The 24,956-nt window shown below is 41.1% G+C and overlaps 1 protein-coding gene across 1 annotated transcript in view; it reads left to right on the top strand.

Moving 5' to 3' along the window:
• The window catches only part of LOC140733405 (pecanex-like protein 2), a 247,268-nt gene that overhangs the window by 175,110 nt on the left and 47,202 nt on the right, over nucleotides 1–24,956 (top strand). The window contains exons 28-30 of the mRNA XM_073056689.1: nucleotides 2,233–2,466; nucleotides 6,021–6,124; nucleotides 23,027–23,171. Of these exons, the coding sequence (XP_072912790.1) occupies nucleotides 2,233–2,466; nucleotides 6,021–6,124; nucleotides 23,027–23,171 (483 nt within the window). The remainder of the gene's footprint in view (nucleotides 1–2,232; nucleotides 2,467–6,020; nucleotides 6,125–23,026; nucleotides 23,172–24,956) is intronic.

Here is a 24,956-nt window from a genome sequence, read left to right as displayed (position 1 = left end):
ACCAGATAACTGGATGGAATAGTTCCTGTAACTTTGTCATGAGAAATATGATGCATTAGAACACTTGACCACCTCCTGCTTCATGTTGAAGTTACATCTGCCACGATGAGCAATGAGAGTCTTTGTCCTTGGGCTATTCTTTTGGAATTCACTCCCTCAGCTTCATTGCCTCTCCAGGACTTTGTCTTTCCTTAGAGAAAACAATTTCCTTGCCAAGCATTTGGTTTCTACTTCCATTTATACCCCCCACTGTTTTACAGTCCAGTTCCCCCTTGGGATGACTATCTGTAATAAAGTTCTGACGTAATTTTGTTTCCTGAAGTTAATGTTTTAAGCATTTCATATTCTAATGGTAAACTATAACTGAGAGCAGCATTCATGTCACATCTTGGTGTCTCCTTTGAGCCATTCTGAACAAAATGAGAGGTGACTGAACGGAGGTGTACAAGATGGATGAGTGAGTAAGACTTTTTTCCCCAGGGCAAAAATAGTGAATACGATGGGCCATCATTTTAAGGTGATTGGAGGAACATATGTGATGTCAGAAGTATGTTCTTTACACAGAGAGTGGAGGATGCATGGAATACACTGCCAGGGGTGGTGGTAGAGGCATTTAAGAAACTCTTGGATAGGGACATGGCTGATTGAAAAATGGAAGGCTATGTGGGAGAAGTGTTTGATTGATCTTTGAGTAGGTTAAAAGATTGGCACAATATTGTGGACCAAAGGGCCTGTACTGTGCTGTAATGCTGAACGTACTTTGTTCTAAAATTGTTATGTGCTTTAAATTCACAATGGTGCAACTGGCAGAGATCCTGCCTCACGGCTTAAGCAACTGGGTATTGATTCTGACCTCTGGTGTTCTCTGTGTCACCGCATGGCTTCCCACTGTGTTAGTCCCACATCCCAAAGGTGGGGGTGGGGGGGTGGGATCTAATTGAAACCTACCAAATATTGAAAGGCTTACATAGAGTGGACATGCAGAGGATGTTTCCAATAGTGGGAGAACCTAGGACCCAAGGGCACAGCTTCAGAATAGAAGTACATTCCTGTAGAACAGAGACAAGGAGGAATCTCCTTAGCCCCAGAGTGTGTTGAATCTGTGGAATTCGTTGCCACAGATGGCTGTGGAGCCAAGTCATCGAGTATATTTAAAAGTTGATAGGCTCTTGATTAGTCAGGGCATCAAAGGTTATGGAGAGAAGGAAGGTGAACGGGCTTGAGAGGGAAGATAAATCAGTCATGATCAAATGGTGAAGTAGACTTGATGGAGTGAATGGCCTAATTCTGCTCCTGTGTCTTGTGGTCTAAGATACAAGAGTCAATATGTTATTGGTGGCTGTAAGTTACCCCTAATGTGCAGGAGACAGATTCGATCTGGGGGTAGTTGGTTTTGGTTATTGTCATGTGTACTGAGAATCAGTGAAAAGCTTGTCTTGCATACTGTTCATACTCATCAAATTAGTACACAGTACATTGAGCTAGAATAAGCTAAAACAATAACAATGCAGAATAAAGTGTAAAACCTAACAAAAAAGTGCAGTGTGAGTAAATAATAAAGTGCATGATCTTAAGAAAGTAGATTGTGAAACCAAGAGTCCATCTTACCATGCAGGAGGTCCACTCAAGAGTCCGATAACAGTGTGGTAGAACCTAAACTTAAGTCTGGTGGTACTCTTGGATCCCACTCAACCCCATACTCCTGCCTTCTTGCCGTATCCTTTGAAGCCCTGACCGATCAGGAAACTATCAACTTCCGCTTTAAATATACCCACGGATTTGGCCTCCACCACAGTCTGTGGCAGAGCTTTCCACAGATTCACTACTCTCTGGCTAAAAAGATTCCTCCTTACCTCTGTTCTGAAAGGTTGCCCCTCAGTTTTGAGGCTGTGCCCTCTAGTTCTGGATACCCCTACCATAGGAAACATCCTCTCCACATCCACCTTATCTAGTCTTTCAACATTCGGTCCGTCTCAATGAGATCCCCTGTATTCTTCTAAATTCCAGTGAGTAGAAGCCCAAAGCTGCCAAACACTCCTCATATGTTAACTCCTTCATTCCCAGAATCATCTTTGTGAACCTAGTTTTAGTGCAAATGGATATTTGATGTTTAGCCCAGATTTAGTGGCCTGAAGGTCCTGTTTCAGTATGACGTGACTATTATTTCTGATAAACATGTTTTTTATGCCACTGAGCTGAAATTTTATACTGTATTAATGTTTCTTTTCACAGAGTATAATATACTACCTGATTCGTTCCCCAAAGCTGGAGGACTGGTTAAGCAATGAATCCATACAGGAAGCTCTGCATCCCTGCACAGCGTGGAATTACATTGACAAGGACCCAGCAGTTTTTAATATGAACATTGATGAAGACTACGACCATTGCCTCAAGGGAATCTCAAGAGCCAGCTTCTGCAACACTTACCTGGAATGGATCCAGCATTGCAATAGTAAAAGGACAAAGGTGAATAATTAAATTATATTGTCAATTTCATTCGCCTACACATTAGTTCCAGGACATTTTAGTTATTTCCCTCTAGTTTACATACGTAGAATGTACAGCACGGAAACAGGCCATAGTGGCCACGGAGTGTTTCTGTGTGTTTGTGGTCCTCTGCTGATGTAGCCCATCCACTTCAAAGTGATGCTCTTCTGCACATCACTGTTGTAATGCATGGTAATTTGGGTTACTTTTGCCTTCCTGTCAGTTTGAACCAGTCTGGCCTCTCTCATTAACAAAGTGTTTTCTCCCACAGAAAAGTCGCTCACTGTATGTTTTATTTTTGTTTTTTGCACTGTTCTCTGTAAGCTCTGGAGACTATTGTGCGTGAAATTCCCAGGAGATCAGCAGTTTCTGAGCTAACTCAAACTGCCCTGCCAGCCACCAACAGTCATTCCATGGTCAAAGTCACTTGGATCACATTTCTTCTAATTCTGTGGTTTGGTCTGAACAACAACTGAATCTCTTGACCATGTCTGCATGCTTTTATGCATTCAGTTGCTACTATGTGATTGGTTGATTAGATATTTGCATTAATGAGCAGGTGAACCTAATAAAGTGTCCAGTGAGTGTAAACCTGTGTTTACGTTCCCACATAATCCTTCTGATGCCTCCCTTCATCTAATTCTAACAGAATTTCCTTCTATCCCTTCGTACCTTCTGTGCTTAATCGTGAATGTTTTCATGCTTTTGCTTCAATGTCTGTTAATGGCAAAAATTCCATCTTTCCCTTACAATTTTCAGGATTTATCAGTTTACTGTTATAGCCCCTGATGATGGTCTCCCTCAAGTACAAACGCTTGCAGATTAAAATTCAAGATTCAGAATTATTCTTCACGTGTACGTACATCGAAACATACAGTGAAATACGTTGTTTGCCTTAACAACCGAAGCACCTGGATATGTGCTGGGAGCAGCACAAAGGTGTTGTCCCACATTCCAGCACCAACATAGCATGTCCACAATGCTCAACAGAACAACACAGAATACAAAAAGGTGACAAAGCAACAAAAACAGCAAAGCAAGCCCCATTCCTCCCTCCCACCCACCTACCCATGCATTATAATACAGTTCTCCAACCCCAGTACAGCCTGACTTCAGCTTTCAGCTTTCAGCAGGCTTGAACTCACAGTCTGGACCTTCAACTTCTCCAGCAGATTCACAGGATTTCACCAGTTCATATGATAGTGGAGCGATTCACATAAAACTTTACAGAGCCAGCAACCTTGGTTCAATTCCCACCGCCGTCTGTAAGGTGTTTGTACGTTCTCACCGTGGCCACGTGGGTTTTCTCCAGTTACTCCGACTCCTCCCACATTCCAAAGATGTATGGGTTAGTAGGTTAATTGGTCACATCAATGTAATTGGGCGGCACAGGCTCATTGGGCCGGAAGGACCAGTTACTGTGCTCCATCTTTAAGTAGATAAATAATAAATTAATTAATGTGATCAGTGCAGAACCAGTATTTTCACTTTTACATAAGTTAATAATTGCTGAATGTGTAGAATGATTGCATTCCTGTGAATCGCTAAGGTATTATCGTTTGTTCTCTCCCACATGTATTTATTTTTACCTCTTTGCTATTAATATCTCAAAGCCAGTTAAATATTGAATACAAAGAACAAATATCGTAATCTTCTGTCAAGCACTGTGTACAATGTTTGGAATAAAGCACTGCAACTCAAAAATGATATTTGACCTTGGATGGACTACTGTGCAGAATCAGAATCAAGTTTAATATCACTGACAAATGTTATGAAATTTGTAGTTTTGTGGCAGCAGAAAGTGCAATACATAAAAAAATCCTAAAAGTTATAAGAAAATGAATCTCAGGGTAGAATATGGTGACTTTTTTTTATTTATATTGGATGTTGGCATCGCCAGCTAAGTCACCATTTATTGCCCATCCCTGGCTGCCCTTGAGAAAGTGGTGATGAGCTGCATTCTTGAGCCTCTGCAGTCTCTGAGGTGTAAGTACACCCACAGTGCTGTTAGGGAGGGAATTCCATAATTTTGACCCAGCAATAATGAAGAACTGATGATGTGTTTCCAAGTCAGGATGGTGAGTGACTTGGAGGAGGATTTCCAAGTGGTGGGGTTCTCAGGTATCTGCTGTTCTTGTCCTTCTAGATGGTAGTGGTCGTGGGTCAAGAAGGTACTGCCTTAAGAACTTTGGTGTATTGTTGCAGTGCATCTTGTAGATAGTACATACTGCTGCAACTGTACTTTGCTAATAAATATTAGCACTTTTCTAATAAATTTACTTTGAACTTTGAATAAGAAATATAAAAAAGAAATGAAAAGTGAAAAAAGAAAGCAAAATAGTGAGGTAGTGTTCATGGGGTCATATACTGTTGAAATCTGAGAGTGGAGGGGAAGAAGCTGTTCCTAGAATATTGAGTGTGGATCTTCAGGCTCCTGTTCCTTCTCCTTGATAGTAGAAATGAGAAGAGGGAATTCCTTGGTGATGGAGGTGCTTAATGATGGATGGCACCTTTTTGAGGTATCGATGGTGGGGAGGCCAGTGCCTGTGATGGAACTGGCTGAGATTACAACCCTCTGCAGCTTTTTTCCAACCCTGTGCAGTGATGCCTCCATACCAATGCACCAATATGATTTCAGAGTGTAGCGGCTTTATTTATGGGTTATGGATTAGGTTTATATTCGTTGACACAGTGATAAAAATTGTTGAGCTAATTTTAGCTGAATTACGCAGCTGAGGGAATGAGTTTGGAGAAACTACTTCTGATAAGGGAGTCAGGAACAAGAAGACAGCATCATACCATTAAATATAAAGATTAGCTTTATTTGTCATTAACATTGAAATGTACAGTGAAATGTGTCAATGTCAATGACCAACACAATCCAAAGGTGTTCTGTGGGGCCGCCTGAACGTGTTGCCAATCTTCCCAACATAGCATGACCACAACTTACTAACCCAACTTACTATGAAAAGCGGGAGGAAATTAGAGCACCCAAAAAAAGCCCATGCTAACTCCTTACAGCCAGCCACAGGAATTGAGCCCAGATTGCTTACACTGTAAAGTGTTGTACTAGCTACTACACTACCATGCGACCACAATGCCACAGAGAGTGATCCCAGAACAGATGATGTCATGTGAAACATAGTGGGTCGTGAGCTCACTTTCACAAAAAGCTTCTGAGACTTGCAGATTCAGAGGTCAATTAAAGTGCTGGTACTGAGATTGATAATTTTTGAGGAAAGTATACTGTATGAATGGTTACATAACTAGAATGCATGGATGGACTCTGATCAGAATCGAGGAACAGTGTGTGAGGGGGTACTGTGCAAATCACAGTACATACAGTCACACACAGTACATTAGTTACAATAGCACATGCAATCACAAAACAATCTAAGAAAAAGCAGTCATGCAGCCAATCAGACACAATGAGCTGAATGGCCTTCTTCCACATTGTCTAATTCTTTATGTAAATTGTACTACCAAATCTGTGAACTTCATGTAATGCTGCCTTGTTCTATGTTGTGTTGCAGCCCATGAGCAGTGATGGCGGTTCCCCTCTGGTAACCCTTTGTTACAGCCTTTCAATCCTTGGCAGAAGAGCTTTAGGGACAGCCACACACAACATGTCCATCAGGTAATCCATCATGGTCTTATCCAATGCAATTACTAAAAGAAATGCAGTAAACATCACAAGAATATGAATGTGCAGCAGTTAATGAGCCACTTTGTGGTATGTTATGGATATGGTATTGGATTTTCTTATTAATTTTTTGTATTAAAGGTGCTCTGTAAATGCAAGTTGTTATTGATGGTACAGTGATACATTATTTTGAAACTATGCAGTTTCCTATCGCTAATCCTTCCTGGTAGAGTTCAATAATGCATATTTTCTCAGCATGGTGCGTGGTGGATTGAAGGGCCTCTTCCTGTGCTATACTGTTCTCGTCTGAGGTCATTTGTAGAGGAATAGTTTTGTAATAATACAGTTTATTGCTCATGACACTAAGGTTAATTCGGCAAACTATAATGTGAGTTGAACATAAATAGGATTTGGAGATTTGGGTCAAGTAAATGGTAAGTGTGATTGTGTTAGAGGCTATGAAAGAATTTTTAAGTAGATAAAAGTGTCAGGGCCAGAAATCATGAAATTTCTACTTTTCAGCAAATAGACAAAGAAGCCTGAAGCTTGACCGTTTATTCCCCTCCATAGATGCTGTCTGACCTGCTGAATTCATCCAGCATTTTGTGTCTGTTGCTTAAGAGGAGAGGCTGTACTTGATCTGGTATTGGGAAATGAACCTGGTCAGGTGTCAGGTCTCTTCAGTGGGAGAGCATTTTAGAGATAGTGATCACAATTCTATCTCCTTTACCATAGCATTGGAGAGGGATAGGAACAGGCAAGTTAGGGAAATGTTTAATTGGAGTAAGGGGAAATATGAAGCTATCAGGCAGGAACTTGGAAGCATAAATTGGAAACAGATGTTCTCAGGAAACGTACCGAAGAAATGTGACAAATATTCAGGGGATATTTGTGTGGGGTTCTGAGTAGGTACTTTCCAATGAGACATGGAAAGGATGGTAGGGTACAAAACCTGTGGTGCACAAAGGCTGTTGTAAATCTAGTCAAGAAGAAAAGAAGAGCTTAAGAAATGTTCAAAAAACTAGGTAATAATATGAATCTAGAAGATTATAAGGCTAGCAGGAAGGAGCTTAAGAATGAAATTAGGAGAGCCAGAAGGGGCCATGAGAAGGCCTTGGTGGACAGGATTAAGGAAAGCCCCGGGCATTCTACAAGTATGTGAAGAGCAAGAGGATAAGATGTGAGAGAATAGGACCAATCAAGTGTGACAATGGAAAAGTGTGTATGGAACCAAAGGAAATATTGGAGGTACTTAATGAATGCTTTGCTTCAGTATTCACTACATAAAAGGATCTTGGCAATTGTAGGGATGACTTGCAGTGGACTGAAAAGCTTGAGGATGTAGTTATTCAGAAAGAGGTTGTGCTGAAGCTTTTTGAAAGCATCGTTGGATAAGTCTCCGGGAGTGGACGGGATATACCCCAGGCTACTGTGGGAGGCAAGGGAGGAGATTGCTGAGCCTCTGGCAATGATCTCTGCATCATCAATGAGGACAGGAGAGGTTCCGGAGGATTGGAGGGTTGCAGATGTTGTTCCTTTATTCAAGAAAGGGAGTAGGGATAGCCCAGGAAATTATAGGCCAGTGAGTCTTACTTCAGTGGTTGGTAAGTTGATGGAGAAAATCCTGAGAGGCACGATTTATGAACATTTAGAGAGGCATAATATGATTAGGGATAGTCAGCCTGGCTTTGTCAAAGGCAGGTCGTGCCTTACAAGCCTGATTGAATTTTTTGAGGATGTGACTAAACACATTGATGAAGGTAGAGCCGTAGATGTAGTGTATATGGATTTTAGCAAGGCATTTGATAAGGTACCCCATGCAAGGCATATTGAGAAAGTAAGGAGGCATGGGATCCAAGGAGACATTGCTTTGTGGATCCAGAACTGGCTTGCCCACAGAAGGCAAAGAGTGGTTGTAGACAGGTCATATTCTGCATGGAGGTCAGTGACCAGTGGAGTGCCTCAGGGATCTGTTCTGGGACCCTTACTCTTCGTGACTTCTGTAAATGACCTGGATGAGGAAATGGAGGGATAGGTTAGTAAATTTGCTGATGACACAAAGGTTGGGGGTGTTGTGGATAGTGTGGAGGGCTGTCAGAGGTTACAATGGGACATTGATAGGATGCAAAACTGGGCTGAGAAGTGACAGATGGAGGTCATCTCAGATAATATGAGGTGGTTCATTTTGGTAGGTCAAATATTATGGCAAAATATAGTATTAATGGTAAGACTCTTGGCAGTGTGGTGGATCAGAGAGATCTTGGGGTCCGTGTCCATAGGACGCTCAAAGCTGCTACACAGGTTGATTCTGTGGTTAAGAAGGCATATGGTGCATTGGCCTTCATCAATCAAGGGATTGAGTTTAAGAGCCGAGAGGTAATGTTGCAGCTATATAGGACCCTGGTCAGACCTCACTTGGAGTGCTGTGCTCAATTCTGGTCGCCCCACTATTGGAAGGATGTGGAAACTATAGAAAGGGTGCAGAGGAGATTTACAAAGATGTTGCCTGGATTGGGGAGCATGCCTTATGAGAACAGCCTTTTCTCCTAGGAGCGACAGAGGATGAGAGGTGACTTGATAAGGTGTAGAAGATAATGAGAGGCATTGATTGTGTGGATAGTCAGAAGCTTTTCCCCAGGGTTGAAATGGCTAGCATGAGAGGGCATAGTTTTAAGGTGATTGGAAGTAGGTACAGAGGAGATGTCAGGGTAAGTTTTTTGCGCAGAGTGGTGAATGCATGAAATGGGCTGCCGGCAGCGGTGCTGTAGGTAAAAACGTTTAGGGTCTTTTAAGAGACCACTGGATGGCTACATGGAGCTTAGAAAAATAGAGGGCTATGGGTAAAGCCTAGGTAGTTCTAAGGTAGGGATATATTCAGCACAGCTTTGTGGGCCGAAAGATCTGTATTGTGCTGTATGTTTTTTATGTTTCTAAGATCTCCAGCATCTGGAGAATCTCCTCTATTTAAGGAAAGAATCACATCTATTTCAACAGGCATTCTCCAACAAGATGAATGAATAACAGTGTGTTTCCACGATGATTTGATTCCACGTTTAAACTGATCATTTTAACCATGAGTGAAGCCACGTCTGGAATATTTTGAAACTAGTGCAGATTGGGTCATTCCAGCAACTAAGACTAAGCTGCAGAAAGAGGCTGATAGATTTTAGAGAATTAACTGCAGATTTAATCCATTTCTTTTAAATCCTGAGGCATTGGGACTACAAATCATTCCTGGTTATTTACCCTACAGTCACAGAGCAAAGTAGTACATGCGGCTGCTTAACAAAATAAGAGTCATGGTACTGCAGAAAAAGGTACTAACATGCATAGAAGATTAGCCTACTGGCCAGAGTCAAAGAGTGGGGATAAATGGTGGCTTTTTTCTGATTGGCTGACATTGACTAGTGGTGTGTTGCACAGGTTGGTGTTGGGACTGCTTCTTTTCACATTGTGTGTCAATGATTTGGATGAAGAAATTAATGGCTTTGTGGTCAAGTTTGCGGTCAGTACAAATGTAGTCCCCTCACCCAGCTCATAAGCAAACCTGGCTCGTTAGCTGCTGTGCTAACAGCCACATGACTCTGCGGTGAGAAAGCCACCTTTCACTAACAATGTACATCTAGGGTCGATATGATTTGGGGTTCAACCAAACAGGAATGCCATGATATCTCATTAAAGAGGCCTTGATGGAGTGAATGCTGTGTAAACATTGTCCATACACAATTGTAGGTCAGCAAGAAATAACAGATTGTACACCCCATAAAATGATAAAGAAATTACAAATTTCAGCTTTATCAAACCGTTAATAGAAAAGAGAAAAGAAAAAAATTAACAGGGCCCAGCACAGTTAAACCAGTCCAAAGTGCACATGAAATTGGAGCTCATAAGACCATAAAACAGGGGTGTCAAACTCATTTTAGGTCACGGGCCGGATTGAGCAAAATGCAGCTTCATGCGGGCCGGATCAGTCGGACGCGTGCAAACGCAGCTTTCGTTGCCTCCATTTTTTCAGCCTGCTCTCATGTGTCTCAGTCTCTGCTATAACTACAAAGTGTTTCACTTTACAAATTCCATTTCTTATGAAGAAGACTGCCGAGCAAGACTGCCGAATAAACACTAAAAACCCTGAAAACCTGGTACCTGAATAAACTCAGCATTAGCCATATCATACGCCATAGGTGCTTCGATTACTGGGGCCAGCTTTAATAGTAATTAGATATTATCTCGCGGGCCAAAGATAATTCCACCGCGGGCCGGATTTGGCCCGCGGGCCTTGAGTTTGACATATATACCATAAGATATAGGAGCAGAAGTAGGCCATTTGGCCCTTCGAGTCTGCTCCGCCATTTTATCATGGGCTGATCCAATTCTTCCAGTCATCCCTACTCCCCTGCTTTCACCCTATACCTTTTGATGCCCTGGCTAATCAAGAACCTATCTATCTCTGCCTTAAATACACCCAATGACTTGGCCTCTACAGCCGCTCGTGGCAACAACTTCCACAGATTTACCACCCTCTGACTAAAGTAATTTCTCCGCTTCTCATTTCTAAAAGGATGTCCTTCAGTCTTGAAGTCGTGCCCTCTTGTTCTAGAATCCCCTACCATGGGAAATAACTTCGCCATATCTAATCTGTTCAGGCCTTTTAACATTCAGAATGTTTCTTTGAGATCCCCCCCTCATTCTCCTATACTCCAGGGTTTACAGCCCAAGATCTGCCAGATGTTCCTCATATGGTAACCCTTTCAGTCTTGGAACCATTCTTGTGAATCTTCTCTGAACCCTCTGCAATATCAGTATATTCTTTCTAAAATAAGGAGCCCAAAACTGCACATCCTGGAGTTGTCTATTATTCACATGCTGGACCCACGGTCTCCGTGAAAGCACACACCACATTCCAAACTTCAATCAAAATCCACTTCAAACAAACTGGCTCTCTCTCAGGAGTATTGGCCCTACCTCTTTGGAGCCATTCATCTGCACAAAGTACTTTGTGCAATGGGGATGCTGCTTCCAATGGCATTTGCAGGTATCTTCCCTCCTGTCCTCTCTGTAGCTCCTGTCAAAAAGATCCATGAACCACACTATCATCAAAACACTCTCTCATAGTTTCACCATCCTGGTTGGCTGACACAACATTCCTAAGTGGAACAACAAGGTTCTTATCTCGAGCCAAAACCAAAACATTCTACTAGCAGAACACACTGCTTTTGCAGAAAACTGCTGAAATGAAATACCTGCAGCATAGCAGTATAACCTTAACCAGGGATTACACAAAGATGGGTGGAAGGGCAGCTATTATTGAGGAACCAAGGTGTCTGCAGAAGGACTTAGACAGATTAGGGGAGTGGGCAAGAAGTGGCAGATGGAATATAATAAAGGAGAAAAAGAATATAAGTGTGGACTATTTTGTAAATGGGGAGAAAATTCAAAGATCAGAGGTACAGAAGGACTTGGGAGTTCACATGCAGGATTCCCTAAATACTAGCTTTCAGGTTGAGTCATTTGTGAGGAAGGCAAATGCAATGTTCGCATTCATTTCAAGAGAACTACAATGAAAAGCAAGCATGTAGTGTGAAGCTTTATAAGGCATTGGTCAGACCCTACTTGGAGTATTGTGAGCAGTTTTGGGCTACTTATGTAAGAAAGGACATGCTGGCATTGGAGAAAGTCCAGAGGAGGTTCATGAGTATGAACCCCAGAATGAAAGGGTTAACATATGAGGAGTGTTTGATGGCTCTGGGTTTAGAGTCATTGCAGTTTAGAAGAATGAGGGGGGAATCTTATTGAAACCTATCCAATATGAAAAGATCTGGATAGAGTGGATGTGGAGAGGATGTTTTCAATAGTGGGGGAGTCTAAGACCCGAGGGCACAGCCTCAGACTTGAGGGACATCCATTTAGAACAAAGATGAGGAATTTTTTTTATTAGCCAGAGTGCTGAAACTGTGGAATGTTGTTGGGTATATTTAAGGCAGAGGTTGATAAGTTCTTGATTAGTAAGAGCTTCAATGAAAGGTTATGGAGAGAAGACAGAAGACTGGAGTTGGCAGGGAAAATAAATCAGCTTTGATTAAATGGTGGAGTAGACCCAATGGGCCAAATAGCCTAATTCTGTTCCTATGTATTATGGACTTATCAGTTAAGTTATTAAATCATTCCCCTTTCACTTTCTGTGCCTGCTAGTAAAGGGTCAAGCAACTGATCTATAGACCTCAAGTTGCAACTCATCAGTCATAGAGCACTACAGCGCAGAAGCAGGACCTTCAACCTATCAAACCTGTGCCAAACTATTAGTCGCCTTGTCCCATCGATGCCTCCCATCATGTACTTATCCAAACTTCTCTTTAGTGTTGAAATCAACCTCGCATCCATGACTTCTACTTCTGCTGGCAACTCGCTTCACACTTGCACCACGCTCTGAGTGAATAAGTTTCCCCTCAGGGTCCCCTTAAATATTTCACTTTTCACCCTTAACCTGTAACCTCCATGTACAAATTATGTGGTGTTTTTTGCCTCTACTATACTACCAGTGTGCTTTTTAAGTTCCAGACTGCTACTAGCACTTCCTGGGTAAAATAGTTGGTCCTCACCTTCCCTTAAATCATGCCAGTTACTTTAAATCTCTGACCCTTGGTTTCGATCACTCTGTGCTAAAGAAACAGGCCTCATATAGTCTGTGAAATTACTTCATAATTTTACACTCAGTGGCCACTTTATTAGGTACTCTACACTTGTACGCCTGATCGTTAATGCAAATATCTAATCAGCCAATCAGGTGCACAACTCAATGCACAAAGCATGTAGACATGGTCGAGGTTCAGAACAAAGATGAGAATGGGGGAAGAAATGTGATCTAAGTGGCTTTGACTGTGGATGATTGTTGCTGCCAGATGGGGTGGTTTGAGTATCTCAGAAACTACTGATCACCTGTGATTTGCACACAGAGCAGTCTCTAGAGTTTTTAGAGAATGGTGCAAAAAAAAATCCAGTGAGTGGCAGTTCTGTGGGTGAAAATGCCTTGTTAATGAGCGAGGTTAGAGGAGAATAGCCAGACTGGTTCAAGCTGACAGGAAATTCAAAGTTCAAAGTAAATTTATTATCAAAATACCTGCATGTTCACCATATACAACCCTGAGATTCAGATTACCATGCATTACAACAGTGGTTTACAGAAGTACATCTCTAAAGTAGGTGGGCTACAGCAGCAGAAGACAACAAACATGACTCAGTGGCCACTTTACAGAGGGTGCCTAATCAAGTGAACACTGAGCAAATGTGCCTCAATTAGCTCTCCCCTTGGTCTTGAAAGAAAACAACACTGTCCACACCCGATCTTTCTCCATAGCTAAACTTTTCCAGGCCTATCCATGACCTTCTTAATCTGCCCTGAAACCACATCTTTACTGTAACACAGCGACTAGTATTTTACTCCATACTCACACTGTTGCCTAATTAGTGTTGTATAAGGTTCTAATATATCCTCTCTGGTAGAGTCATAAAGTTTTACAGCACAGAAACAAGCCCTTCGGCCCAACTGGTTCTTGCTGACCAAGATGTCCCATCCAAGCTCGCCCATTTGCCAACTTTTTGCCTATAACCTTTGAAATCTTTCCAATCCATGCACCTGTCCAACTGTATTTTAATAGCTGTAATTCTACCTACCTCAACCACTTCCTCTGGCAGCTTCTTCCATATAGGTACCAGCCTTTGTGTTTAAAGTAATTGCTCCTCAAGGCCTACATTCATTGGATGTGGAGAGGATGTTTTGAATAGTAGGACACAGCCCCAGAAAAGAAGAACAGGACAAAGATGAAGAGGAATTTTCTTTTGTCTGAGGATGGTAAATCTGTGGAATTCATTGCCACAGATGGCTGTGGAGGCCAAGTCATTGTGTATATTTAAAACAGAGGTTGATAGATTCTTCATTAGCATGAGCATCAACCAAAGCAATAGAGAAAAGGCAGGAGAATGGGATTAAAAGGAATAATAAATCAGCCATGATGGAATAGCTGCGCAGACTCAAAGGGCCAAATGGCCTTTCTGTGCCAAGGTCTTAAGGTCTTACATATATTCGTTAAAGGACTCAGCTAAGCAAATGTATGAAGGAAAGATGTTGAGCCAAATGAGATTTTGCCTCAGCTAATTATCTCCCAGCAAGTAATTTGATCTGGAAAAATATAAGATGATTCATTTTACAAGGTTGAATTTGAAAGTTGAATACAGGGGTAGTGGTAGGATTCTTGGCAGTGTGGAAAAACAGTGGAATCTTGGGCTCCACGTGCATGGACCCCTCAAAATCACCATGTAAGTTGATAGAGTGTTTAACAACGCATATTGCGTTTTGATTTTCATTAGTTGTGTGATTGAGTTTAAGAGCCATGAGGTAACATACACTATTGCAGCTGTATAATGGTTAGACCATACTTGAAATATTGCATTCGGTTCTGGTTGCTTCAATATAGGAAAGGTGTGGAAGCTTTAGAGAGGATGCACAGGAGATTTACCAAGATGCTGTCTGGGTTGGAGAGCATGTGGAAACACAGAAAACCTACAGCATAATAGAGGCCCCTCGGCCCACAATGCTGTGCCAAACATGTACTTACTTTAGAAATTATCTTGGGATACCCATAGCCCTCTATTTTTCTAAGCTCCATGTACCTATCCATGAGTCTCTTAAAAGATCCTATTGTATCCACCTCCACCTCTGTTGCTGGCAGCCCATTCCACACACTCGCCACTCTCTGCATAAAAAACTTACCCCTGATATCTCCTCTACACCTACTTCCAAGCACCTTAAAACTGTGCCCTCTCATGTTAGCCATTTCAGCCCTGGGAAAAAGCTTCTGACTATCCACACGATCAATGCCTCTCATCATCTTGTACACCTCTATCAGGTCACCTCTCATCCTCCATCGCTCCAAGGAAAAAAGGCCGAGTTCACTGAACCTATTCTCATAAGGCATGCTCCCCAATCCAGGCAACATCCTTGTAAATCTTCTCTGCACCCTTTCTATAGTTTTCACATCCTTCCTGTAGTGAGACGACCAGAACTGAGCACAGTACTCCAAGCGGGGTCTGACCAGGGTCCTGTACAGCTGCAACATTTCCTCTCGGCTCTTAAACTCAATCCCATGGTTGATGAAGGCCAATGCACTGTATGCCTTCTTAACCAAAGAGTCAACCTGCATAGCAGCTTTGAGTGTCCTATAGATTTGGATCCCAAGATCCCTCTGATCCTCCACACTGCCAAGAGTCTTATCATTAATACTGTATTCTACCATCATATTTGACCTTCCAAAATGAACTATCTCACAGTTATCTAGGTTGAACTCCATCAGCCACTTCTCAGCCCAGTTTTGCATCCTATCGATGTCCTGCTGTAACCTCTGACAGCCCTCCACACTATCCACAACACCTCCAACCTTTGTGTTTTATGAGGATAGGTTGTGTGAGTTAACGCTTTTCTCTTTGGAGCAAATGTGTATGAGGGGTGACTTGATAGAGGTGTACAAGATGATAAGAGGCGGAAATAAAATGGACAGCCAGAGACTTTTTACCCAGAGCAAAAATAACTAAACAAGGGGGCATAATTTTAAGATGATTGGAGTAAAGTATAGAGGGGATGTCAGAGACAAGTTTTTGAAACAGAGAGTGGTAGTTGCATGGAATACTCTGCAAGGAAGGTGGTAGAGGTAGATACATTAGGTACATTTAAGAGACTCTTAGGCACATAGATTATAGAAAAATGAAGGGCTATCTGGGAGGGAAGGGTCAGAATGATCTTAGAGTAGGTTAAAAAGTTGGCACAACATTATGGGCAGAAAATTCTCTACTATGCTGCACTGTTCTATGTTTAAAATGTGAACTCTGGCAGAATAAAATTAGCTACAGAGAGTGGTGAACAGATACTCAATAGACCAAGATTAATAACAATTCATATTTGAATTAGCAACAAATTAATTTTAAAAGAGCATCAGTGGGAAGAATTTCTTAAAGAATTCTGCATTATATTGAAGGAAAAACAATCGCCCATTGATGAGTAAAAGTTTTCTTGCTACCACTGGAATTTCCGTCAAGTCAACAAGCTTTGACAAAAAACAACGAGGTTCTTTACTTCAGGCTAGCTTGACCCAGCCTTGAAAGTGCAGGAATGTCTGAATCTACACATGGTTAGAGCTCGGTCTCTGTGGAGGTCACACTCATTTGAGGTTGCATTTCCTGTTGTCCTGTTACTGCCTTCCTATCATTGGTCACCCAGCAAGCCATACTGACAGCAATCCACACAAAGCTCTGCACTCAAAAACATGCTCTGTTACTCGTTGGTCTGTACCTTTGCCAGGTCCATGTTTGTTGTCTGCCTTGCCAAAAATTAATTGCCCCTGTTATTTCCTCCCAGGTTGCTGGTTAATCTGAAAGATTAATCTTAGAGTCCAGGAGCCTCTAGGATGGTCTGGATAGTTTGGCAACCCCATAACAAACTCAATTAAAATTCCTCCCATTGAGTCCTTTCATAAGATGGGGAAATGCTTTCCACTAAACATTAACCTATTAAATTTCCCTGGTTACTTTGATGATTCATGGAGAAACTGAGTTAAATTTTCTGTGTAAAGCATTACTTTGTTACTTTATTTGTCACATTTATATGGAAACATACAGTGAAATGCATCATTTGTGTCAGTAACAAGCACAATCTGAATTGGTGCAGGGGGAAGCCAGCAAGTGTTGCCATGCGTCCAGCACCAACATAACTTCTCCACAACTTACTAACCCTAGCCTGTACGTCTTTCTGGAATGTGGCAGGTCACTGGAGCACCTGGTGGAATTTCACACGGTCACGAGGAGAACATACAAACTTCTTACAAACATTGAACCCCTATTGCTGGTACTGTGAAACGTTATATTAACCATGACGCTACCATACTGCCCTGAAAGCAGGTTGACGTAGTTAGTGCTGAACTTGTTTGTCAATTGCTCAGCTCATTGTATGGGTACTAAGTTGTGACCAATGTGTCTGACTCTTTAGTTTCCTGCTTAAAATACAAATATTCTTGCATGTGCCAAGCTGTGCATGTGTAGTCTATTAGAAAGAATGTGTTGGAGAGCGAAGCAACTGCACTCGATGTTTATCAAGCAGTCAGATCCAAACAAACAGTTTATACACAAGATAATTTGCACAGAAATAGATGTGGGACTGAATCCAAAACTTTATTAAACTTAATACAGCAACATATTTCTATAGCACCTTTTAAGATAGAAAATTAATCCCAAGGCAGTTCACAGCAGTTATTATAGGGCAAGATTTTATTGTCATAAAAAAACCTCTGTGGTTTACTAATGTTATCAAAGAAGGAAATTTGCCATACTCTACAATCTGGCCTATTTCTGACTTCAGACCGTGAATGTACGTGATTCTTGCCTCCACTGTTGTGGTCACAGCCCTTGACTAAATAAAAGAATGACAAGAATAGGGAACCAAATGATTGGGAGTAATTTGTGAGGCACGTCTTAAAGGAAGAAACAGGGATAAATTTCCAGAGCTCTAGCATCTAATGCCTCGGCCGGCGATGCTGGAACGATTAAAATCAAGGATGCACAAGATAGGAATGCAGATACCTTGGAACATTGTAGGGCAGGGGAAATTACAGGGGATTTGGAATGGGTGAGGCCATGAATTAATATGAACACAAAGATGAAATCTTAACAGATAAACAATATTTTTAGTTAGTGGCACAGTTTGTCAGAGGATTAGACTTAGCTAAAGCAGCAATAAACAAATTGAAGTGTCCTTGTTCTGGGGAATCTGATTAGCTATGATCTCCTGTTTAAGCATGGCTGGGTGGCTGCTGGCAATCTCTTGGCTCTGTTATTTTCTGTGACTTTCAAAGAAGAGCTGCTTTATTGGAAGTCCAGGTCATTCTGTCATTCTCCTGTATGAAAAGAAGCCATTATTGAAAATCTTCTGTCATACTTCTCAACATTGCGGCATAAGATGTTCAACATATCCAGCTCTTTTTCTATTCTTCTCTCACCACCTTCTCTCCTTTCAAGTCACCATCCTGAGCCAGAGGCTGGTGATTCCTTGCCACAGACAGCTGTGGGGGCCAAGTCATTGGGTATTTTAAAGCAAAGGTTGATAGTTTTTTTTTGATTTATAAGGACATCGAAGCTTAACATCAAAGCTTACAGGGAGAATGAAGTTGAGAGAAAAAATAGATCAGCCATGATCAAATGGTGGAGCAGACTCAATGGGCCGAATGGCCTAATTCTGCTCCTATGTCTTATGTTCTTAGGTTTGAGCATGACTTATTTGACTCAGCTCTGGGCAGTGAAAGTTGCCTGTGCCTGATTTTGTCAATTGTACAGTGGATACTAGATGGACATTGAAATCTGAGATCTTGGTCCAGTGGCAAGGTTGTCCAAGATGATTGGGGACCAGCCTTTGCTACACAGATTTGGTGTATATACACATTGCACGCATATATTAATTGATAAATTGGTTTATTATTGTCACATGTACCAAGGTACAGTGAAAAACCTTTTTTTCATGCCATCCACACAAATCATTCATAGCAGTTAGCGTAACGCTTTACAGCACCAACAACACAAATTCAATTCCCACCACTGTCTATAAGGTGTTTGTATGTTCTCTCTGTGAGTGCGTGTATTCCAGTTTTCACATTCCAAAGACGAATGGTTTAGGGTTAGTAAGTTGTGGGCGTGCCACCTTGGCGCTGAAAGCATGCCGACATTTGTGGTCTGCCCCCAGTACATCTTGGGTTGGACAGGTTGTTGATGCAATTGACTCATTTACTGTATGTTTCAACATTTCATGTAACCCCAATGAACTCCACAGTTACAGCTGGCATGGTAGAACATTGCACTAACTGCTACACTACCATGCTGGCCCACAGTAATAAGAGTTGGGATCAGGTCAGACCACAGTGCAGAAAGAAATTTGTGTGGAACTATGACACAGTAAGGAGAGGAAAACATTAGGGGTATTTTTAGGCTGCTAAATAATGTTTATAATATTGAGCAGCACTTAAGTCGGGAAATTAGAGGTGTATGTAACAGAATAATCATGGGTACATAAAATTTCTGATCGACCAGACAAGTTAGATTAGTGATACTAAGGTGGAAGACAAATTCATATAATGTTTAACAATGTGATTTTCTGGATGAAAATGTTGAGAAACTAAGTGGGGGAAAGACTATTTTAGAACTTATGCAATGAGAAAGTGTTAATAAATAATACTGTTGTAAAGGATCTTTTAGAGAAGAGTAACCTTAACATGATTGCATCTTACTTTGAACAACATCATTTTAAACTCAGTTTGAATCTATGGTCTTAAACCTAAACAAGGATCACAAAAGCCTGAATAAGGTCCTTGGTATGAAGTTGTATAAGGCATTGGTGAGGTCTAATTTGGAGTATTGTGTGCAAGTCTGGTAACCTACCTACAGGAAAGCTATCAATAAGATTGAAAGAGTGCAGAGAAAACTTACAAGGACTTGAAGATGTGAATTATTGGAAAAGGTTAGGTGAGGACAGTATTTCCTAGAGCGTAGGAGAATGAGGGGAGATTTAATAGAGGTATACAGAATTATGAGGGGTATAGTAGGGTAAATGCAGGCAGACTCTTTTTTCTACTGAAGTTAGGTGGGACTAGAACTAAAGGTCATGGGTTTAGGGTGAAAGAAGCAATGTTTATAGGGAACAGGAGGGGGAACGTTCACTCAGAGGTTGGTGAGGGTGTAGAACAAGCTGCCAGCGGAAGTGGTGGATGCAGGTTCAATTTCAGTATTTTAAGAGAAATTTGGATAGGTACATGGATGGGAAGGGTATGGAGTGCTATGGTGCAGGTCAATAGGATTAATAGCTAATTACTAGCAGATTGGATGGAGCAAAGGGCCTGTTTCTGTGCGGTAGTGTTCTATGACTCTAGGAGGATGCAGACTGTGTTTTATTGGGAAACCACATTAAAAGGTGTGACAATTGCTTACACCTAAAGAAATAGTACATGATTTCCACAGAAGTATTCTATTATGGCACAAAAAAACAACAGGAAAAGGAAAAACTAAAGATGGTATTAAATCAAAAAAGGTTACAACATTTCTAGAAATAACAGTGAGCCTGGTGATTGAGTGCAGTTAGAAGTCAGCAAGGGAGGACCAAGATGCAGGGAGGATGTTTCCCTTTGCTGAGGGGTTGAGAACCTAAGGCTCGTTCTTTGCCACACTAGGCTGTGGACGCTCAGTCACTGAGTTCATTTGAATTGGAGATCAATAGATGTCTGCATAATAAGGTAATTACCGTAGATTCCGTACTACAGAGCGCACCTGATTAAAAGCCGCAGGCTCTAATTTTAGAAAGAAAATCAATTTTGTACTTGTACAAGCCGCACCGGATTTTAAGCCGCAGGTGTCCCACGTTGTAATATGAGATATTTACACAGAAAGATATTACACGTGAGGATTTTTTAACTTTTAATTAAATCCGTATGGTAACATAAACAAATACATATTGCAAATGCTTTTTTTCGAACCGTGCCTGTAACACGGCTACTTTTAAATATACATACGTATCAGTAACACACAAATTACGTTGCGTATACTTTTTTACTGAACAGTGCACGAACAACATTCCAATATCTCCTAACAACTGGTAAAAAAATATATACTGCAGCCTACCAGGAAAAGTTATTGATCGCCTTTAACTTAAAAGCTGCATTATCGCGCGGGTCTAATGCGCTCGCCCCCACCTTTCCGTTTATTGCAAACCGGTATCTCCCCACAAGACGCGGCGAAACCGGATGTGACGTCATAGCATCCCGGGATGTAGTACAGAAAACAAATATACTTAAAACACTTCTAACTTTAACTAGAAAATACTAACAAATGAATTACTAAGTGAAAATATTATAAACTAAATAACTGCCATAAAGGCAGCACAATGCTTTTCTTCGAGTGTTTTCCATGTTGATGAGGGTGAGTACAAATGACTGATTTACAATAATTTAATTGTGAAAGTGCGCTTGATTTATCGTACAATTTCATTGGACCTCTGTGAACTACTCATCAATTTTATTGGTCTACTGTTACGAGGCAAAATGTTTTTGGCGGCATGAAAAAAAACCATGCATTAGCCGCACCGTAGTAAAGGCCGCAGTGTTCAAAGCTGTTCAAAGCGTGGGAAAAAAGTAGCGGCTTATAATCCGGTATCTACGGTAAGTGATATGAGAAAAATGGTACTCCCTTGCTTCTGAGTCAGAAAGTTGTGGATTCAAGCCCCGCTCCAGAGAATTGAATCCAGATCCTAGCCAAAGCTTCCTGTGCGGTGATGAACACTTTGCAGTCAAGTGCCTTTAGCAGTTGAGCCTTAATCATCATGAATCAAAGGTCATTACTGGCTCAAGTTAGATCTGAATACACAATAACAGCACAGTAAAGAATAAACACAAGTGATTCTGCAGATACTGAAAATCCAGAGCAGCACACGCAAGAAACTGAAGGAACTCAGCAAGTTAGGCAGCAGCACCTATGGAAAGGAATAAACAGTCGATGTTTTGGGCTGAAACCCTTCATCTGTTATCATTCTATGCCTTTCACTTCAGAAAATTATATTGAACACTCAAGTTGACTCTCCAGCATCCAGAGCTTTTTGGAAGTATAACTCAGTTATTACCTTACAACCATCAAGCTCCTGAACTTGCATGGTAAAATTTACTCGCCACAACTCAGAACTGATTCTACAACCTTCAGACTCACTTTCAGGAGTTCTTTATAACTCATGTTTTCAGTATTATTTTTTATTTGCACAATTTCTCTTCTTTTGCACATTGGTTGTTTGTCAGTCATTGTTTATGTATAGTTTTTCATAAGTTAAATTATATTTCTTTATTCTCCTGTGAATACTTGTAAGAAAAGATGGCAAGGATGTTTCCTGGACTTAAGGACCTGAGTTACAAGGAAGGGTTGAATAGGTTAGGGCTTCATTTCCTAGAATGTAATGAGGGAATTATGAGGGGTATAGATAGGGTAAAAGCAAGCAAGCTTTTTCCACTGACATTGTGTGAGACAACTAGAGGACATAGGTTAAGGGTGAAAAGTGAAAATTTTAAGGGGAATATGAGAGGAGCTCCTTCACTAAGAGGGTGGTGAGAGTGTGGAAGGAGCTGCCAGTACAAGTGGGGTCAATTTCAACATTTAAGGGAAATGTGGATAGGTATATGGTTGGGAAGGGCATGGAGAGCTATGGTACAGGTTGATGGGACAAGGCAGATTAATGGTTCAGCACAGACTAGATGGGCCAAAGTGCCTATTTATATCCTGCATGACTTTAAAATGAAACTCAAGGTAGTATACTTTGATAATAAATTTTACTTTGACTTTGCCTTTGATTTTCTCTAATCATTGTATGAAGGTACTTATTTATTTTGTTCCTAACTCTGATAGGCAGCATCTATGGAAAGAAGCAAACAGTCGACATTTCAGGCCAAGAGCTGATGAAGGGTCGCAGCCTGAAACATCAGCTGTTTACACTTTTCCATAGATGCTGCCTGGCCTGCTGAGTTCCTCCAGCATTTTGTGTGTGTTGCTTGGATTTCCAGCATCTGCAGATTTTCTCTTGTTTCTAATAGGCAGTGATTACCAAGGATAGCATTTAGGTATCTCTTAAATTGAAGTCGTTTAACTCAGATGATGTTAATTTCTGATCATCTGATATGCACAAATTGTTGTGTTATTTATAGTGCTTATCAAATTATTGGATAGATCAAGTTAGTTTAGTCTAGACATAAATTATTGGGATGACACTGTGAGGAAAGTGCATATACTGAATTTAAAGCAGCGATTTCCTCAACATACTGATCCGACTTTATGTCTTTGCAGCTTGGAATCATTTCTGTATGGATTCCATGCATTATTTAAAGGAGATTTCAGAATCACAGCCAAGCAGGAATGGGTTTTCGAAGATATCGACTTGCTGCACAAGGTTGTTGCCCCAGGGATTCGAATGTCCCTTAAACTTCACCAGGTATATCTGTCTTAAGTTTTTATGTAGGTGTTATGGTTGAACAATGTGAGCAAGGTGAGGGAGAATTTCAAAGTTCAAAGTAAATTTATCATCATATGCTACCCTGAGATTCATTTTCTTGTGGGCATTCACAGTAGATACAAAAAAACAGTAGGAATAATGAAAAACTACTCACAAAGATGGACAAGCTGTGCAAGTATGAAAAATAATTTTAAATAAATAAATAATACTAAGCACATGAATTGTAGAATCATTGAAAGTGAGTCCATAGGTTGTGGAATGGGTTCAGTGCTGAGGTGAGTGAAGTTATCCATGCTGATTCAGGAGCCTGATGGTTGAAGGGTAAAATCTGTTCCTGAACTTAGTGGTGTGGGACCTAAGGCTCCTGTGCCTCCTTCTCAAAGGCAGCAACAAGAAGAGAACATGGCTTGGAAGCTCTTTGTAGATATGCTCAATGGTGGGGAGGGCTTTTCCTTTGGTGGACTGGGCTGCATCCATCACTTTTTGTAGGCTTTTCTATTTCTTTTTCTTTTCTATTCTTGGTTGCCTAGGCACCTATGCTGAGAGGTCATAGGCTTAGGCTGCGAGGTGAAATATTTAAGAGGAACCTGAAGGGTTGTGCAAGTGTGGAATGAGCTGCCAAACAGAAGTGGTAGATCTTGGACCATTCAGAAATCTGATGGCAGAGGGGAAGAAGCTGTTCCTAAAACATTGAGTGTGTGTCTTTAGGCTCCTGTTCCTCCTCCTTGATGGTAGCAATGAGAACAGAGCATGTCCTGGATGGTGAGGATCCTTAAAATTAAAGACAATCCTGACAATACTAGACAAGTCGGACAGCATCCATGAAGAGAGAAGAAAGGAAATAATGTTACACATTGATGATCCTTTATCAGAACTGACCTTTTCTACTACAATTTGGAAAGGCTAATGGTTGCTAAAATTGACCTGTGAAATACATCAGTTTAAGAATTTTAATTTTCCAGATATTTAAAATGAATTCAAATTCTCAGATTCAAGGATGTGAGCTCAAATTTCCTGAGTTGTTAGATTCTGCATGGACATTTAATTTGAATGAGGAGGATTTCCTGTTTGCATTCCAAAGCTGTTGATCGCTCCTGGAAACAGATATACAGATTCAGACAGTGCAGGTCACATTTCAAAATGTGTTGTTTAAGATTAACAAATATTGTTAAGCTATCTTGCCCTTTTCAATTAGAATCATATGTGACAATCCATGGTCTTACCATTAACAGAAAAAATGGACCCTATCACACCACCACCTAATTGGACCATGGTGAAAAGGATTTCTTATAGCATGAGTGTGAGTGGGTGGTCAGATGGGAGGGGGAAAGGGGCTTGTTTTGCTTTTGTTGTTGGTGTTTTTGCTTGTGTTGTTCTGCTGAACGTTGTGGGCACGCAATGTTGGCACTGGAATGCAGGCTGCCCCCAGCACATCCTTTGGTTGGGTTGGTTGTTAACACAAATAACACATTTCATTGTTTTGATATACCTGTTTATTAATAAATAAATCAGAATCTAAATAAGACCATAAGATAGAGGAGCAGAATTAGGCCATTCAGCCTATAAAGTCTGCTCCACCATTCAATCATGGCTGGGTTTTTTTCAACCCCCTTCGCCTACCTTCTCTCACAATCCTTAATTCTCTTACCAATCAAGAACATTTCAAGTACACCCGGTGACTTGACCTCCACAGCCCTCTGTGACAATGAGTACCACAGATTCAGCACCCTCTGACTGAAGAAATTCTTCATCTCAGTTTTAAAG

The sequence above is a fragment of the Hemitrygon akajei genome, chromosome 9 (assembly GCF_048418815.1).
Source record: "Hemitrygon akajei chromosome 9, sHemAka1.3, whole genome shotgun sequence".
NCBI classification, from domain to species: Eukaryota; Metazoa; Chordata; class Chondrichthyes; order Myliobatiformes; family Dasyatidae; genus Hemitrygon; species Hemitrygon akajei.
Note: the sequence above shows the minus strand (reverse complement) of the source record. Positions and strands in the feature narration are given on the sequence as shown.